Below are 18,816 nucleotides of genomic sequence, written 5' to 3'. Positions count from 1 at the left end.
TACATCTCTTATCTATCCAAACCTACATAAAACAAATATATATTCAATTATATCTGGCAGGCAAACTGTGGCATGCAAGTCATAAGTGAACCAATCTAACAAGGTCATGTTTCAGGTAACAGAATTTTAACCAGCTTTGTGAATGTCAAGAGTCTCAGGAATGCTCTGAGAAATGTTTAACCCAATGTGCGCACGTGTCTCGGGCAGACAATCCCAAAATGCTTACACTAGTCCTGCTCTGTTTGCAGCACCTACAGAAAGGTCAAAGAGTTAACTTAACTTGAACATAAACCTGGCAAATAGCAACAATAAAGTCATCATTGCCATCACCACCTCAGAAGATCACTCTAGCCAACATTTCCAGCATCCTGAAGCATGCTGTCAGCTTTTTGTATATCTATTTCAGATGCCTTACGAAATTCCACTTGCTCGGGCAGAGAAATTGTACAGACTGTAGATTAAGGGGCCCCAACCACTCTTTCCAAGTGCAGCCCTCAAAGGCACAGGCTAAATCCATTAGCAAGCTCATTCACAGCTGCTGGATACTTCCTCAGTCAGATCTACAAGACCAAACAGGCCACTGAGCAGTCAGTGGCAGTCCACAAGATGACTCCATTTAGACTGTTATTTCTTCCCTTCCCAGAAAAGGTGGGAGCAGAGGTGTTTAACAAGAAACTGCTTCCACCAACACCTCATCCTATGCACTGCAACCTGAGAGAGAAGACCAGGCACCAGCATTCACTGCTTGTCTTGCTTTCTCCTGCAGTAGACAGGAGTAGGTTCTCTAAGTTCCCACTCCCTTTCCAGGCACAACCAGGCTTACATTGCAGAGAAGAAAGCCTGCTTGCATGGCCTGTAAAGGAGTAGCAACCTCCAAGAGCTCCTCTTAAAGTTCAGTGGCTAAAAAGGTTAAACCAACCTAAGTTAATCAAAGTTTGTTATTAGACAAATGAAGCGCTGGCCTCCTAGCTTTCATCCTGAAAATGTCCTTAGAGTTCAGCCTTTACTGGAAGCACTGGAAATTGCACACTGCTCATCAACGATTCTGGTGGTAAATACTCTGCTCCATTCCAAATTGAAGTATTCTCACATAAAAAAACAGCTTTACTGAGAAAGAAGAAAACTAAGCCATAAACTTACACCTTCCTGCAAACTGCACTGGAACACGGGAGTGCCGAGTTCCCAATTCCATCTCAGGAACTGGAATGTAGACTGGATGCCTTGCATAAAGGGAGGGGTTTAGTTTCTGAGCATACCAACTGGAAAGATTTATTTGTAGTCAGGGACAGGATTGTTTCTCCCTTCAACAACGCAATGAGGGAGGCCAACAATCAGTAAGGCAAAGCTCATGAAACTGAGCAAGTGTCAATGAAATCAGATCTGGGAAGGAAGCTTTGCCTTAGTGAGTGCAACAGAGAAGGCAGAAAGGAAGGCATACTTAGCAGTGATTCAATAACAAAATAGTTGACAATGTTGCCAGATAAAGAAGTTTACTTTCCAATAAAGATATTTACCACTACAGCTGCTTTTCTACTTACAGAGGATATTGTTATGTTTTCCCTAAGAAAATGCACCATTCAGCCTAATTAAAAAAAAAAAAAAAAAAAAGCCGATTCTGATACCTCCAATGTTGAGGGAGAGAGAAATACATTAAAAAAATTATTTTCCCCAAAAAGCTTTCCTACTTCACATAGTGATTTGCTACTGAAATTTCTCAAAGCATTAAGACCTATGCCTGAAACCCTGTATTATTAAAATCTGCAGATAAAATTCCAGTACTGAAAACATCAGATGTTACTTGAAAAGCCTGAATCTCTGTTCTTTCTTTTCCTATGAGAATATGAGTAGCTCTTATAGTTACACGTTCCTCCAGTTAGCTGCACAGCCAATCCCCCTGCCAGCCCTACAGACAGAGTTGTCTCTACAACCACTCCTCAGCAGTGGTTTTGTATTTATCTGGAGTACTGATGACTGCAGACAGTGCAACCCACCCCCAAGACTCATTATTTTGTTTTCAAATCAAGTTTTCTTCCAGTAATCATGTCTGGATTTTCTTCCTGCTCTAGAGCTTTCCCTGTGGCTTTACAATCTTAGATAATGAAAGGGCCTCAGGTACACATTGGAAATACAGTTTAGAAGGCCTGCAGAATACAGACTAAAGGATTTTTAAGGAGATCTCACAGCACATTAATACTTGCATGTCTTTGCATGTGTGCAGAGGCTATAAAAAAGAAGTGACATCCATTGCTGTGGATTTATTTGCTGTGGAGGAAGCCATCTGGTAACAAAAAAGCCAGGGGGACAGGTACACCTCACCTAGAGACAACATATTTTGTTGAAGCACCAGGAGGCATCTGTAACAAAACACATCACCTCCCTCTTAGGTGTTCCAGAGAACTACCCCTCAGGGCTTGGTAAGAAGACAAGAAATTTCTCAAACTGTTCCAGGGGGAATTTCCTAGACCATTAAGCCACTGCCTCACAAGCCTCAATACAGGCAGAATCCTGTGCACTTCCTAATTCTTTCACAAGCAGCAGCCCTGGTTTACAGGAAATACAACATGCTGGACTCCTGAGTTCACCCTTCTACAGAAAAGTTGTTTCCTTTTTTATCTCCTGGAAGTTCATGACTCACCTTAAGGAGAGACAGCTAAAAGGGTCTCCTATGATCCATCTGTTATGCTGTGCCCTACTCTGAAATGCTGCCCTCATTAATTCTCTTGTCATGAAACTGCTGGCCTCCAAAATCAGATTCGTATCACAAGGAAAAATTAAATAATTTCCTTTAACAAAAAAATAATAGACAGTGGGTTTTAGTAAAGATTATTTACTGAAAGCTATTTAATAGTCCTGTCTTCTGAGTCAGCTTATTCCTATGCAATATATTCTACTATAAAGAGAAAAATACTACAAAGTCATAATCATAACAAGCAAGAAAACAAAATAAAGAGAAACACTTTCACACACTGCAACAAATCAGCTTTCCCCATCTGCAGTGAAGGAAAGCTTGGGATAACTCCTCTAAGAAAGACGTTGCCTTAGCAAACCACAACACACCACAACATGGTCTGGTTTTCATACCATAGATATTGTATGTGATCATACCATGATCCTGAGCAAGCAGAAAGGCTGCTTAGAAAAGAAAACTACATAATGTCCCTTTTCTTGGTGCATAGCAAAGTTCATCACCAAGCAAAAAGATGCCTCTGAAAGTCAAGGAATCCTGCAGTGAACAACGGCATCAGTATTCAGTCAAGACTGAATTGTTCAATTGTCAGCACTTTCCTCCAGAAGAAACACTGGTGTTATTGACAACCATCAAAATCCAAACTGGTGACAGTTTTACAATGCTAATTCCAAACATTTCCCAATTATGAACTAACAGAATGAAAATTCTCTGGTGAATAATGTTGATGCATATGAGACCACAGAGTTATTTGGAAGAGGAAGCCGGTGGTAACAGGACTTGTCAGCTGTGTTCACTCAGAGGTGGGAGGAACACACCCAGATCTGGTTTGCACTTTTTTTTCTATTGTACAAACAAGTCATCTTTGGTTTATAGATTGATGGAACTCACAAAACTATTTCAGAAGACTGTACATGACATTCCAAACTCAACAAATAAATGAAACATTCAATGTCAGGAATCACCAAATCAGAGTAAGATGTGGCTGAAATACTCATAGTTCTACCTTCATGTTCCATATTCTGAAAATTACATGATTGTCATCTAATCTCATACCCAGCAGAGGAAAAGGGAAGGCTGGGCAATGAGATATGACAGCAGTTGTTCTGCTTGCTTCTAAAACTGGAAAATGTTTTATTAAATTGGAAAATTTGCACAGGAAAGAAAAGAAGGTAGATGCTGCAACTAAGCTAATCAAATGCTGTTCCCGAGACATGCTGTTTCATCTGTGCCTCTATCTCTGCATCTGATATATTCAATGTACTGCTGGCAGCCTAATTTTTGAGAAGTGGTCAACAATTATGTCCTTTCCACTGTCTCTGCAAATATATTTAGAAGTTTGCACTGTCAGCAGACTTAAAAGCATCTGAACATATGGAGCACTACATAATGCCTTGAACGCCTATGGAACAGATATTGAATGCATCATACATCTAAGACTATTGGGCACTTTTTTACTTGACATCAGTGAGTAAACTGGTTGCTCCTTCACACAGATTTCTTCAGATTACTGTCAAGAGAGATTAAGATTTACAAACCCCTAAATACCACATGAAGAGTGCCAAAGAAAAGCTTAGAAAAATTAATCCCACCATCTTCACAGCAGAGTCAACTGCTGAATCGAATCTAGATACAAAAGTCACTGCATAAAAAGTAACAGTTAGCTGTTCAGGAACACTGTGTGTTAAGTGAGCACTTCACCTGTGAAATAAATACTCCTGCACTTCCATATCTAATCATAAGAGGTAGTTTAAGTAAGAATAAATAAGTAAATGTACATATGTGTACAGATTACTTAAAGTATATCTTTAAACTTTTGAGTGTATACCTTTGAATGTTAGCAACATCTTTTAACTTGTGAAAGCACAACTGAGAAACCCTCTCCCACGTTTTTTTAAGAAGAAATTTTAAAAAATACTAAAAGAGTGACTTCACAGGGATATTTCTTAAAAAATCCATAGAGAAACCACTTCTTGTGCTCCTGATATATGCCAGGAATAACTCTGCTTATCAGAGATGCTAATCTGGATTTGATTCTGCCAAGCTGGCAAAACTGACAAAGAATGCAAAAGAATTTTTTCAGAGGCCAAAATTGCAAAGATATCCACAGCACAAGAACAAGCCTTTCTTTTGCTAATATATATATATATATATATATATATATATATATATATATATATATATATATATATATATATATATATATATATATATATAAACTATGTAGTACCTTTCCTCTTAAGACATTAGAAGGAATAGAAGTGTGAGGAAAACATAGCAGGAAATAGAAGAAAACTTATCAAAGTAAAACAGCTTGTTTATATTGCCTTGGGAAATCACAGGGAATATAATAAGGTGGATATAATGGTATCAGAAATCCTGTACAAAGAGAAATGTAATGGAGTAAGAGGAAATAGATGAGTGCTTAGGGGCGAAATTAGAAAGAAAGTAAAAAATATTTTATTTGGCAACACCAAAAAAAAAATCCTAAGGAAAAGAGATTCTTCCTATGTATATGAAAAGAGAGAAAGGAAGTTATAAAACCATCATAGAACTGAAATGAGTGTTAATCAATGATTGTGTATAAGACAACACAAAGGAAATTAATTACCTCCACAAAGGAAAAGACCCTTGGTTTCTAGCAAACTATCTAATAAAGGGGGTGAAAAATAGGTCTTCAGGGGAGTAAGCACTCCTTAGGAGCTGTTAGATGTATTCCTATATTACACAACAGAATTATTAATTGCATTCAAGTCAGAAGGGGCTTTCCTTCAGAACAGTTTAGGAAGTCAGCAAAGCAAACTAAAGGGAGAGGGAAGCAAGGTCTCAGAGAATGGTAGAAGAGCAAATACGTGGCAACTTAAAAGCAAGAGGAGGAGAAAGCAGTAATTCCAATATAAAAGAGAGAAGGTCTAAACAGAGTGTAATTAAATTGAACAAGGAAAAATACAGATATAAAATACCACTTGGAAACAGTAACCATGAAAATACTACTATGAAGGAAAAGTGATCTGTTTTATTTCATGACTACTGTAGAAAATTTCTCAAAAATTTCCCAGCTTAACCTGTAGTAAACAAGACCCAGTGTAAACATCAGGTGAAACAAATGAAGACTACATATCAGAATAAAGAGAAATCCATGTTCCTGGAATGTTTTTAAGAACAGGTTAGACCAGCTCTTGACAAGGATCATGTGAACTCCAGAAGCAGTTAAACTCCAAGAAGGACAGAGGAAGTCCAAGGTGAAAAAGCCCTAAAAGCCAGCACACCAGGTGACCACAGCAGGAGTGCCAAGCACTGCCAAGCTAACTGAGGGAACAATACAAGAGCTATCAAATTTGGTTATGACTTAGCAAGACTGGAATCAACAGAGAAAATGAACTAAGGGGCAAGCTGGTCATTTAAGAGAAGCCTGGGAAGGAGAAAGGGAGGTGTGAAGATCAACAACCACAGGCTAACTAGGTAAGGCTTCTCTGCTTGCCACCACAGCTCAAATGAGTGAAACCTGTTGTTCTCAGTCCCTCACAAAAATCAAAGCTTCTTTCTGCTGCCAGGAAAAGTGGGGCTGAGAGAGAGGGAGGGTTGTGTGCTCTCCCTGGCAAGCAGGGGAACAGCTGGGTACTGCAACAGAGCATCATCATGCTGGGCCTTGCTCATCCCCACCTTTTCCTACATCCTTGCCAAGTTCTCTGTCATCCCTGAACTTCTGCAGCACTTCTGCAGTGCCAAAGGAGCAGAATCTCAGTCCTACAACTCCATTCACCCTCAACGTCTAAAAATAATTTCCAGAATATTCTCAGGGACAAAGTGATCTATTTCTGCCCTGGGGAGCATCACCAAGCTACAGTGCTACAAAAAGATGTAATTTGGTTTTGTATTGACCACTCTGTAATAATTTCAGTGAAATGTTTGGATTATTGCCAACTTCCCCTTTCATATGCATCTAAATCCTTTGACACCTGGGATATAATTTCAGCAACTTTTGAAGGAGATGGGAGAAAGGGTAAAATCATGAAGTGCAAGACTCCATCTGAATGAAATTATATCTACCAAATAAATATTCACAAGACTAATTTAGCTTTCTGGTCATCATTCATTGTAAACACTGATAGCAAGTTTTATGAACTCTGGATTCACTACAATTTCAAAAAACCATGAGAAGTGTAGATTATTAGCATTTAGTTTGAGTCTAGAATATATTTTAAGTGCAGATTAGTTCCATTTACAAAGTGGTTCTGAAAAAAAATAACCCTTTTCTCAAGTATCAAAAAAACCAAAATGCACAGCAGTGAAATGCCCTTAGTGCTGTAATTATATATTGATTTCTTTAGTATTACTTTATGGGCCTGAAATTTATATATGAATTTAACTATACACTGACACTGAAGACAGCAGTCCAAAGTCGTCTGGTCATCTTCAAAATAGTTAGGGGGGAAATGCCAAATAATGAACAATCTTAAAAAAGACTGAACGCTTTTGAAAAAAACTCCTGCTATATACTTTGCATCTTAATGGAAAGTCTTTGGATGCCTGACTTCATTCCAAACATATGTGAATGCAACATGCTCTAATATTCTCCACAGGAGTATCTCTAGAGCTCATGCCACTGTTAAAACATCCACTGAGAAATAAAAAAAAAAACAACCCAAAAAAAAAAAAAAAAACAACTCAGAGGAGCAGATGCTGAAAATTATCTTTACCAGTCACCACACAATCATTTTCTCAGAGACTTATGGCCCTTGTTACATAAGCTCACTCCAGAAATGATACAGGAACATTTGCTAGACTACAAATGTAATAAAAAGGCCATGCATCTGGTAACTCAGAGAATATATTCTGTTTCCATTTGGCATTAAGTATTTTCCCCATTACAGTTTATACTCTCTGTTTTTCATCAGCCATGGTTCTAGCAAAAACTGCATTTCATCCTTTTCCTGTCATGAAATTCATACTAGTTAGCTTTCAGTATGATAACACCTTCTGTGTAGTGTGGGCACCATACCAAAAAAGTAAGTTAATACAGTTTCATGGCATACAGTTTGAACAATAGAAGTATTTTACGATCCAGACAGACAGCACTGGATTCTGCACAGCCTGCTGTGGTGGTGATCTATCCCTGCTGAAGAGCTATCTATATAGTCACTGAAATGTGCCATGTAATTGTTAAGTCAACCCTCAAAAGCCTTACATCAAAATAATGTGGCAGTTCATTAAGTATTTTTCATTATAAAACGTTATAAATATTTTCATTAATTAGATTTGTGCAATTCATTAAAATAAAATAGTTATGGATGGCAGGAAAAAGCAGAGTAAGGACTATACTGTACAATTATGAAAAACAAAAGAAGTATTGAATCATACTTGAGCCAATCTCTACAATTTCGCAAAACAGCTCAAAACATTGAAAAATTGCCTCTCCTATGCAAAGACAGTTTTTAGGAATGTGTGAAGAACCACACTGACCCTAATTCAGACCCGAATGTGGTTCCAGATCTGAACAGCATACCAGGACAGAACACAACACTTACAAGGAACTATGACTACTACTGGGATCAGGACTGCAGGCACAGCTTCTGACAGAAAGAAACAAGGAAGATAGCAGGTTAGTCTCAGCTTCCTCTCAGTGATGCCAAGGTGTCACTGATTTCCAGGAAGGTAAAGATATAATCACATCAAATACCAAGAAATGCAATTGCTATCAAGTCAGATCTAAGCACATGTCCCAGATGGAGAATCTGGTTTGACTCAGAAGAAAACTGGGTACACAGCAGCTGCTCTATGAATCACTGCTCTGAAACAAAAGCTGGGCACACGGCTGCTGAGAAGAACCAGAAAGAAACCCCCATCTTCTGAAAAGTTAGGAAACCCAGGTAGCAAGGTGTTTTGCAGAGCTCTCAGCCCCTGCTCTGTGTGCAGCCAACATGAGCCATATTTCACTAATTACACCCCAAGCAATCACAGGCCACAGAACAAAGAACAGAGAACTTTTACACAAAAGAACAGCTGTCTGCAGCTCCAACCTCTCACCACAAAGCTGAAATACAAGGTAAAGGTTTCTAAGTCTGCTGCTTCATAAATACAACAGATTGCATCCCAGATCCACATAAGCATTGAAGCCAGAACTACAGAGATCCTGTATCCAAAGCTGGCCAATTGCCAAAACTTGAGTGTCCCCTGCTGCAGCATTAACTCTTTCAACTTGATTTTTACCGGAAATGGAAAACAAACTTAGGGTGGTTTTCCCATTCACCCCAGCCATAACTAATCTTGGCATGATTATTTTAAACCAACTCATATTTATCCATCCCTACCATACAGATTACTTCTTTAATGAGAACTAGTTGTTTGTACTCTAGACTACAGAACCAGATGCTGCACAATGAGAGTTCCCACTGTTAAGTCAGTGATAGCAACGCCTTGGTGGTTAACGAAGCAATAAAAGCAATTTCACCTTGATCTCTTTGCTATGTGCAGAGCTTTTTAAATCATTTATTGCAACTCACCAAAATTTCTCTTTGTTCTTCAAGATTTTTTAAAAAGTTTGAAAACTCATGAAGTGATGCATCTGTAATATAAAACAATACAAAGTTTAATAATGTTGCAGGATGGCATTGAAAAAATATAGCCATTCCCAGTTACTTCATACCTACCTATGTATCTTTCATCATCAGTCTCTGCATCACCAATGAATTCAAATTTAAAGTCTCTCAGAGAATGGGCAAATTTTCTCTGGGCTGCTGAAAGGTCTGCAAGAAAAAAAAGCACAGGTTGAAGGGTAAGCAGTCATTTTATGTAGGCCAGAAGATCTTTCTATGCCTAGAATAACCAAATTTTACAAGAAACTCTTAATACAGGTCTGTCTAAGAACATTACAGGACATCCAGTGTTGCCTAACCCTCTTCTGGTAAGGAGTTTGTCACACAGATTTCTTTATGCAAAGCCATACAGTAGAAAGCACATGTGATCATGTGTATAGTATTACATCTACCCTTACAGTTCACTTCAATTTAGGGCACAGGCCATGAAAACAAATCTATAATTACAGAAGTTAAGGGCATGACACTGTAAATTGTAAGTTGTCTTGTTCTACTAGCCTAAATTCACTCACATATTCATCAGCACAAATACACATCTTGGAATTTTCTAGACACTATACACAGATAGCTCTGCTAGTGAAATCTTTATACATAAATATACGTAAACCAAATACAAAAGAATTGTTGCACTTGAACTAGAAATTCCATGGAGTTAAACTCTGCCAAAACCTAAGTTAAACACACAGCATTAAAATTAATTTTATATAATAACTGTTTTGTAATAGCTATAAAACATTTCCAGCAACCCAAATTTAACCCAAACTAACATTTGGCAATTTGAGATCAGAGGCACTCAGGAAGTAATCAGACTCCATATTCAGTCACAATATCATCATGATAAATCCTCATGATAAATCTTTAAATTCATAAAGTTGTAAATAAACAGTGTGCACACACTTTCCTGTTGTGCTGACATGTGCAGGTTGGGAATGTCACAAGTTCTGGAAGGATACAATTCAGTAGGAAGAAAAAAAAAAGATGCGTGTCCTGGTATACCTCTACCCAGTAGTGAAGGTTTTACTCATATTTTTGCTGTCAGCCAAAGTTAAGGACAACTTAAAGTACTTAGTTAATCTATAATCTTTTTCTTATCACATGCAGTTCTGAAAGGTTAAGAAGAACTCTTTTAACAGGCGAGCTAAGCATTTTGCTCTTTAATATTAACAGGCACTAAAAGATTACCAGCTTGGTCTTTTTTGTTCTAGCTTTAGGAGGGAGGCAATTTGTTTTGGTTTCTTTTTTCTTTTGGTTTGTTGTTTTGTTTTTTTAATCAAAAACAAACAAACAAAAAAATCACACAATTTTATTACCAGTCCTGCATCAAACACACCACATATTTTATCACATGTCCTAGTACAACCCCTCATACTGGAAGTTCAGTTCAACTACTTAAAAGGTTAAGTCAAATACTCTACAAACAGCAAAACACAGTCTAAAATGAAAAAATAAATGCTTTGTGTTCCTTTTCCTCTCTTTTCACCCATTTCTCATTAGTCTTCTCCTCGCCCATTGTGTAACAGCTGTTCCCTCCTAAACCTGTGCATATACCCTCCAACACATGATGTAGTAGGATGCGGCACAGGGTTGAAATAACAAGGATAAGGAGGTTGAGGAAGCAGTAATGTAACTCCCATGTGAAAGGAAACATGGGTGTTTTAATTCAAATGTCTTGTGGGCTGAACAGCTGTACATAAAGCAAATAGCAAAAGAAACAAGTTCTGTTGGATGTGAAAGGCTTAAATATAGAAAATAACAAGGTTCTTAACCATCTAATGTTACACTTATTTGTGAGCCAGGTCACAGCACAAGGCTGAAAAGAATTTATTTATGGGAGAATGGTTCCAACAACACTCATTCTCCCAAACTTATTACATTTTCTTGAATCCAATAATCCCCTCCCAAAGCCCTGTCATATGAGAGTCAGCCCCATGCTAGAGGAAGGAATTGTTTATTATGTTTTCTCCTACTCGTAGAGGTGAAGCATTCAAATCATGTTGATCAAGATACATGCTAAGAGACTCAGGCAGCACCACATGCACACAACACCCCCATTTAATGGACTGAACAGGTACAATACTAGTGAGTTTATAAGCCTTTCTAGAGGCTCCACTGTCACTCTCTTGTGACAGCAAACAAAACCTATGGCCACACCCAGGCTTTTTCAGTGCAAAGTCCAACATCCACAATCAGCTTGAGAATGGGCTGAATAAAAACACTCAGCTTCTCACAGGATCAGAAACCCACATTTATGCATTTCTCATCACCGAACCTGCTCAGGGATTGGAAAGTACTAACCCAAGGACTGACTATGTTGTTGGAAGCAATAACCTTTTCACACAGCAAAGCTAGATTTACAGAGTTCCTCATTAAAACCATGAAGACACATTAAGTTTTTGCAACATATTTCCATAAATAATTTCTTAAATGTTTAAGAAGCATTACAGAAAATTTTGGAAACCATCAGTGAGTGGGAGGGACTTAGGGATTTGGGTCACAGAAAAACAACCTGATGGGTCAAGAGAAGCTGCAGATACTTGACTATTGGATCAACATCTGGAAGAAAACAAGAAGAGATTTTCTGGATTTTAAGAACTTGGAACTTTAAACAAAAGCAAGAAGTCACTGGAGCAAAATCAAAACTGAGTATCAAGTAACAATGGAGGAAAACTTTCTCAGAAGGTCAGAGCAAGAATACTGATTTTTTTGTTAAGGCACAGGAAAAATTACAAGGATGGTGGCTGGAAACAAACAAACAAATAAATAAATAACAGCTTTGTAGATTTTCTTGCCACCTGAGGAGCCACAGCCAGAGTGAGATACCTGAGACCACCTGCAGTCAAACCTTCCACTGTGGAACAAAAAACTTCAATTCCTCTGATAAATTCCAAATGTACATACACAGAAGTTCACCCAACTATAAGCATTTATAAAAACAAACTAGATGCTGATATAATTGTAAGTACTACAGTGTCTGACTATTGTGCTATAATTTAAATATCGACCATTGTTGTTTGAATTAGAAATTTCATAAATATAACTTGGCTTTCACCACGATGTGTCAGAAGACCTTTACTAGAGCAAAATTATTTGTCTGGCACTGACAGATACATCCCAGCATTGTTCCACAGCAGTATGAGAGCCTGCAAGTCCAGTATGTGTTATATAGCAGATTGCAAACCCAAATGGATTCCAGCTATAAACACTAGAATAAAACATCACTTGAGTACAATTAGGTATCAAACAGCATAAGCAGTTACACTGGTTATGTGAATAATGCTGTGGCCCACTGAAGAGTAACTATTTTATTCCCTTTAATCTCCACTTTTTACAAAGTAACACCAAACTGAAAGATAAAGGAAGCAGCAATAGGGTTGTTGCTTGTTACAAGCAGTGGTTATCACTGAAAGGGAGGAACAGGGCATTAAAGATCAAAGAGTGCTTTAAATATCAACCGAACACTAACACTGCTGAATACAATGGAATACCGGCAAACCCATAAGGCAGAGTCATTTCAAAGATTCACCTTCTAAAACACTAAAAGAAGCTAAGCATCTGCTAAATATTTGGACCAAAAGACTGAAGACAGATTTCCAAGGAGAGAAGGGAGGGGACCCAAGGACATCAGAGCTTTTAATTTTTTCTTTGGCATTGTTCATATCAGTACACTGTACTTCTTTCATATTTGGATGCAACTATTTAAAAATACAGCAAAAGAGACAGGAGCAGCTGCCTGCTTCCTCACTTTGCTCTGAAACACCTTGGTAACAAGTGCTCCTGTGAGTTTGTCCAGTGCCAGATGTGCTGGCAGTAACCCACACAAAAACCTCAATATTTTTTCCATTTGGATTTAAAAGAAAATACTTTTGTTCCTTATCTCAGTCGAGCTGAGCCAACATGACACCATTAGTTGCTGGGTGGTGGCCAAGCCTCACTTAACAGCACCAGAATCCAATGATTCCTTTTAAGATCAGTACTAACCTCAGTGCTAGCCACACAAACCAGAAGTCTTGCACAAAGCCCCTCACAATATTGCTTTCTAAAGCTATTCAGGATCTCTTCTGGAAGGCAGAACAACATGCACCCATTTGTATGTGTTAATATTTTTCTACAACAACATATACATTTCTGCATCAAGATTTTAAGAAGGACTGGAATTACATCACCATTCCTCAATCCTAACTTCAAATTTCACTGACTCTTAACAGATACACTCCAGGAATGACAGATTTCCAGCAGCTTTATTTAACATGGATTGAAAGTGCTTTGGTTTCATTGAACAACATCCCCTCTAAAAAGCTAGAAGGTTAACAAACACTTAGATTTAACTACCAAGATCATCTTCAAGCTACTTTAAGAACTAATATTAGACTTCTCGAGGTATTTTCATTGAAGTGGGCCAAGATCAGGCAAGCCACACACCATCATGAAACAGGCAAAAACAAACTGAGCCAGAGTTGGCCTCTCCCCTCTTCTTCCCAGTCTCCTACAAAAGCCAACAGAGGAACAGAGCACTTAAAATAGTTTGTCCAAGAGCCGCAGTACGGACTCGTATGACATTTCATACAAAAAATGCACCATCTCAACACTTTAAAAGCAACTCTGTGTTCCTCTTCTGTGCCCCCTTTCACAAGGTGAACAATGAACATAATATAATCCATGACACTGAGAACATGAACAGGATTTAGTCACTACCTTAGCAGGGTGGATAAACAGGATTAATTTAGTAACTTAGCAGATGCAGGCCTTGTGGCAAAATTCCTAAGTGCAGTAACACATTCCAACTCCCTAAAACCAAATAGACTTTTTACTCCTCATTTTTATCTGATAAATATATTGAAAGAGCAATCAAAACAAAAAAATTCTAAAACACAAAGTTACTCATTCCCATCCAAAACCTGAATGGAAATCAAGTTAAAAGTCTAAGAGGTTTCTGGAGTCTCAACTTAATCATGTCACATTACCCATAGCAGCTCACAGGTTTCTGAAAGCTGAGCAATTCTGGCTATGAAAATTATTATAAAGCAACATATTACTGATTTGTCAAGTGGCTCAACTTCCCACTGGCTCCCCTACATAATACAGTGCAGCTGGTCCATCCCATACCTTTAAAACAAATAAGGAAAACCTCAACCTCTCACCATTTCAGTTTAATCCAACTAGCATCCTGCTCATGCTGGCCCAAAAGTTCCTCTCCAGCTGTCAACAACTACACATCCTCCTCATTCATATGCTCAGGTCTGAGGCAATTCCACATTAAGTGTACCAAAGTTACAAACTGTTTTACTGTTTTGGAAAATTCGTCAGAATTTTTTCAGGCACATAAGCAAGAGTTTAAATTTTCAAAATACTACAAAAAATAGGGATGGCAGCAGCAATGTTTTGGGAAAAGTCTTTCAAATTTTAACATGGAAAGCATTTTTGCAAGTAGAAAAAAAACCCACATGCAACCAAACACTTTGCATCAAATAGAAAAAAGGAAATTTCAAGAGTAAAATAAAAAAAAAAACATCTCTAAGGTAATTTATATGTGAAAACATGAGATCAATAAGAATTTTAGCAATCTTGATCACTAATGTATTTTTTCTTCTTGACATAGGTAATGTAATTCTTCTCCTACACTAAAGTCCACATTTTTTCATTACTCTCCCAACTAATAACAACCCAGAAGCCAAAAACTAAAGCGTATTTTTAGTGTTCAATCTAATAAAAACTACTAATATCAGGGGCAATGAATACCATTCTTCTAAACAGTGCCTCTTTTAGGAACCTACTGCTCCCAGATGTTTTTTCCACAGTGATGGACATTCCCTATTACCAGTTTTACTGCATGCTGGGGTCATTAATTGTGGTGTCATTTTGAGACAAGCAAAACCAGGCTATTTAGTCTGAACAAGTCACATTGTGGAGCACAAAAGACACATTCTAATCTCCCCACATTCTAACCTCCCCACTCCTTAAAAGAGAGAACCCAATTCTTGCAAGAATTTTATGATTTTCATTCTTTCAAATGCGTAATCCCATGATCTAAACGCCACTATTCCACATACGAATCAGAACAGGCAAGTTAAGAAATCTTTCAGATGTCAGTAGACTAATTTTTTCCATAAATATGCAAAATTGTTTAAACAGACTTGACTCATTTCTCCTCTTTCTATCCTTGCAACTGCAAGGGTACAAACTCCATAATCCTCCACATCAAGAAACATATCATTAACATGCTAATTACCACATATGAAATAAAGTAGCATCTTACTATGGGAAAAGTGCCAAGTCCTGTTGGTATTGTCCCTCAGCTGCACCACACCTTCTTGGGCTCTGGTTATTTGCCTTTTTAGTTGGATCTTTGAAATCTGCCAGCAGCCCTACTCCACCCTGCCAAGGGCATTTTCCTCTTTGCATCACAGGCATTAGGCAAAAAAGCACATATAGTGTCTCAGCAATGATTATGGATTTTCTAAAGCATCTCCAACAAGCTCTTGCGAAAAAGTGTTCCCACCCCTCTGTGAGCTCAGATGGTGACTACATCTTTCAGTTCTGCTTTTCAGGAACAGCATAAGTTACATTATGAAAGCAAAAGAGAAGCTCCATCCTGGACCTACAATCCTGCAGATATATTCACTGCTTCAGAGATGAAGAAATATTCCTGCAACCACCCTGACATAATATTTGTATCCCAAAGTCTCTGCTGAAGGGTCTTGCAACTCTGAGGAAAGGTCCTGTGAAGCACCACAAAGATAATCTGTCTTCAAAGGAATCCGAACCATCTTCCCGATGGCACAAACTCTGTGCCTCTAACAATGAAACAGAATGAAAGAATTAATATAGAAAGTGAAGAATAAGGAAAAACAAATTTGCAATGCAGAAAACTGTAATGGCATTCCACCAAGATTTTACTATTATTAATGTGAAGATGCATGAATTCAGAAGGTGAGATTACACTGCTAGCAACAAATTTTGAAATGGAAATTTAAAACTGATAGCATTTGTAATACAACTCTGATCACTTAGTAGATCATAGATTTCCAGATGTTTTATTCTTCAATTAAAATTCTTGTCAAACACCACAGATTTGAGGGCCTTCATGCATTACTGCTGTTCAGTAGCAAGTAAATCAGAAGACCATACTGCTTAAGGATGAAAAATTGTGCTAGTTAACTGAAAACATTCTCAACTGGGAAACTCTGAAAGAAATAAAGTACTTAGAGGAAAAAAAAAAATGTTTATTCTACAGATACTTATCCAACATCAGCATTCTGAATGTTTAAATTTTGGATCATTGCTTTCATTCCCAGACTGAGTTCCCAGACAACTACAAAGTTAATATATTATTGTGCTGAAATACTGTTTTTATTGCAAAAGAAAAATAGCAATTGACTGTTGGTCAGAAGCTAAATTTTGCCATTATAGTCTGCAAATTATAAAAGAGGTTTGTGGTCTGGGAACAACCCTACATAATCAAATCTACACTGTGAAATGGGCAATGAAGCATTAACCCCACACAACTCATGTTAAGTGAAATAATCACTGAATTCAAAGCACTTTTCTAAATCCAAATAACTGACAGGACACATCTACTTTCTTCAGTCAGCAAAATTTGCTCATGGCAGTCAGGTCAAGTTGTGACATCAAACCAGCAGAGGTCCTGACCCACCACCAAGGCACAGAGATTCCCCCTTCCAAGAAACAGGACTGACTTAATTACTTGAAGTCTCTTGTAGAAAGCACACATGACTGAAACTTCATCTGCTTGGGAAAGCTGGAGGGGAAACCCAGCTCAGCCTGGGATGAGAAGGTCACAACAAACACACCAGCTTGCAGGTTTTTCATATGCCACATCTGCTGCCACTGGGCAGACACCATCTCAGAGAGTTCACATCCAAGAAATATTTCCAGCAAGACCTCATTTTGTAGAAATGTCAATATTAAACATTAAATACCTTTGCAGGAAAAAATATCATTCACAATGAATGTGAAATGGTAGATGGTAAAATGGTAGATGCTAAAATGGTAGATGTCTCAAAACTTTGTCACTTGTATGGAATTGCTACCTAAATATTTGTATATGTAGAAAAAAACAAGAAGGAGATTGAACTTGCATGATACTGTGATTTCTCTACAAGAAAACACGTCCAAACATGCATGAAGCACAAGTGCACACCTATAATTAGGGTGTTATATGAAATGGCTACCAAATAATTCATCATCAGGAAGCTCAGAGAAGGCTCAGAAAAATAAAGTTATATTTTCACCAATTCCTCTGCTCATGAGTCATGAACATTAAGCAAAATTCTTCCAGTATGCAAAGACTTGAGACCGCACAGCTTTATTTTCCCAAGTGCAACAGGATTCAAGTGGGAGAGGAGAGAGGAAAACACAATGAGAAATCAGATAAATGAACAGTTGAGATCTATAACTCAACACATAATGACCAAGTGCCCAATCCTGCAGCTATTTATTTCCTTATTTATTAAAAGATGAATCTTCAGCATCAAGAAGGACAGATCCTCAAAGATGAAAGAGTTCAAGAATAACCTTGCTGCAGCTCAACACAGAAGTGAAATTAATCCAAATTTTGACAGAGAAAACAGCTGGCAGCAACTGTACAGGAAGAGGACAGCCTGTACTTCTGTCATATACAGTTTCCAGAAAAAGCAGCAGACAGCAGAGCAATGGGTGACTTAAATGGATTAATAAACTTAAATAAGGACTTTAAGTGCAAAGTGACACAACAGTTGTGTGTCAAAAAAAAACTTTGCTGACAGCTTTAAGATGAACTGTTTCTGACTAAACATATTAAAAATGAAGCTTCTAATTAGGTCAGACCAAAGCCTTACATGAACACAACAGAATATTTCGACATCTTTATTTTGAATGTAAGTTTCCTTTAAATAAACAAAAATTGCAGGAAGCACCAAATACACAAACCTTTACTTTAAAGGATAAGCTTTATACTTCTCTTTCCCTGCTCTCACTGTAGCTTTTTTAAAAAAGTAATTGCTAGAGAAAACCCAGATATTTCAGCCTCATTTCACCTGCCAGCTTCTCCAATTATTGCAATTTATTTGTCTGGGCAAAGAATAAAATTATTGTTTCTGCCACCAATAATTGCTCACAGAGCTTAGCAGGAAATACTGAATTAAACAATCAATAATGTAGTGTGGTACATGCCAAAGGAGAAACTTCACTCATCTTTGGTCCAGAGGGTTGTGCAAGAGTTGGACTCTGTGTGCAAAGAAATCCTGTAATCCTTCTGAAAGTTTCAGATTAGAAATTTTACAAGAGGCCAATGAATCAAATGTAGGCTGATAATGTGTATTTCAAAAGTGACACACAGTAAAACTCACTGACTCTGACTGGGAAAAAACTTTTGACCTTAAAGCTTCTGGCACACAGGCATGTGAAAACCTCACTGCTTTGGGTTTTCAGTACATTTCTCTAAATGAGTTTCCTTTGGTTCCTGAATCAAAGATCACTAAATGATTAAAAAACAAAATAACTGAGCAAAAGCAATTAAAGATAGCCAAGAGCAAACAC

At 37.8% G+C, this 18,816-nt stretch overlaps 1 protein-coding gene across 1 annotated transcript in view; it reads right to left on the bottom strand.

Annotated features, from left to right (window-relative positions):
• LOC144248643 (rho GTPase-activating protein 10) overlaps positions 1 to 18,816 on the bottom strand; it is a gene marked incomplete at its 3' end in the record, with an annotated part of 102,442 nt that overhangs the window by 53,370 nt on the left and 30,256 nt on the right. Inside the window, exons 2-3 of the mRNA XM_077790683.1 lie at positions 9,337 to 9,432; positions 9,190 to 9,251 (exon numbers count right to left, since the gene is read on the bottom strand). Of these exons, the coding sequence (XP_077646809.1) occupies positions 9,190 to 9,251; positions 9,337 to 9,432 (158 nt within the window). The remainder of the gene's footprint in view (positions 1 to 9,189; positions 9,252 to 9,336; positions 9,433 to 18,816) is intronic.

Source organism: Lonchura striata, unplaced genomic scaffold (genome assembly GCF_046129695.1).
Source record: "Lonchura striata isolate bLonStr1 unplaced genomic scaffold, bLonStr1.mat Scaffold_219, whole genome shotgun sequence".
NCBI classification, from domain to species: Eukaryota; Metazoa; Chordata; class Aves; order Passeriformes; family Estrildidae; genus Lonchura; species Lonchura striata.
Note: the sequence above shows the minus strand (reverse complement) of the source record. Positions and strands in the feature narration are given on the sequence as shown.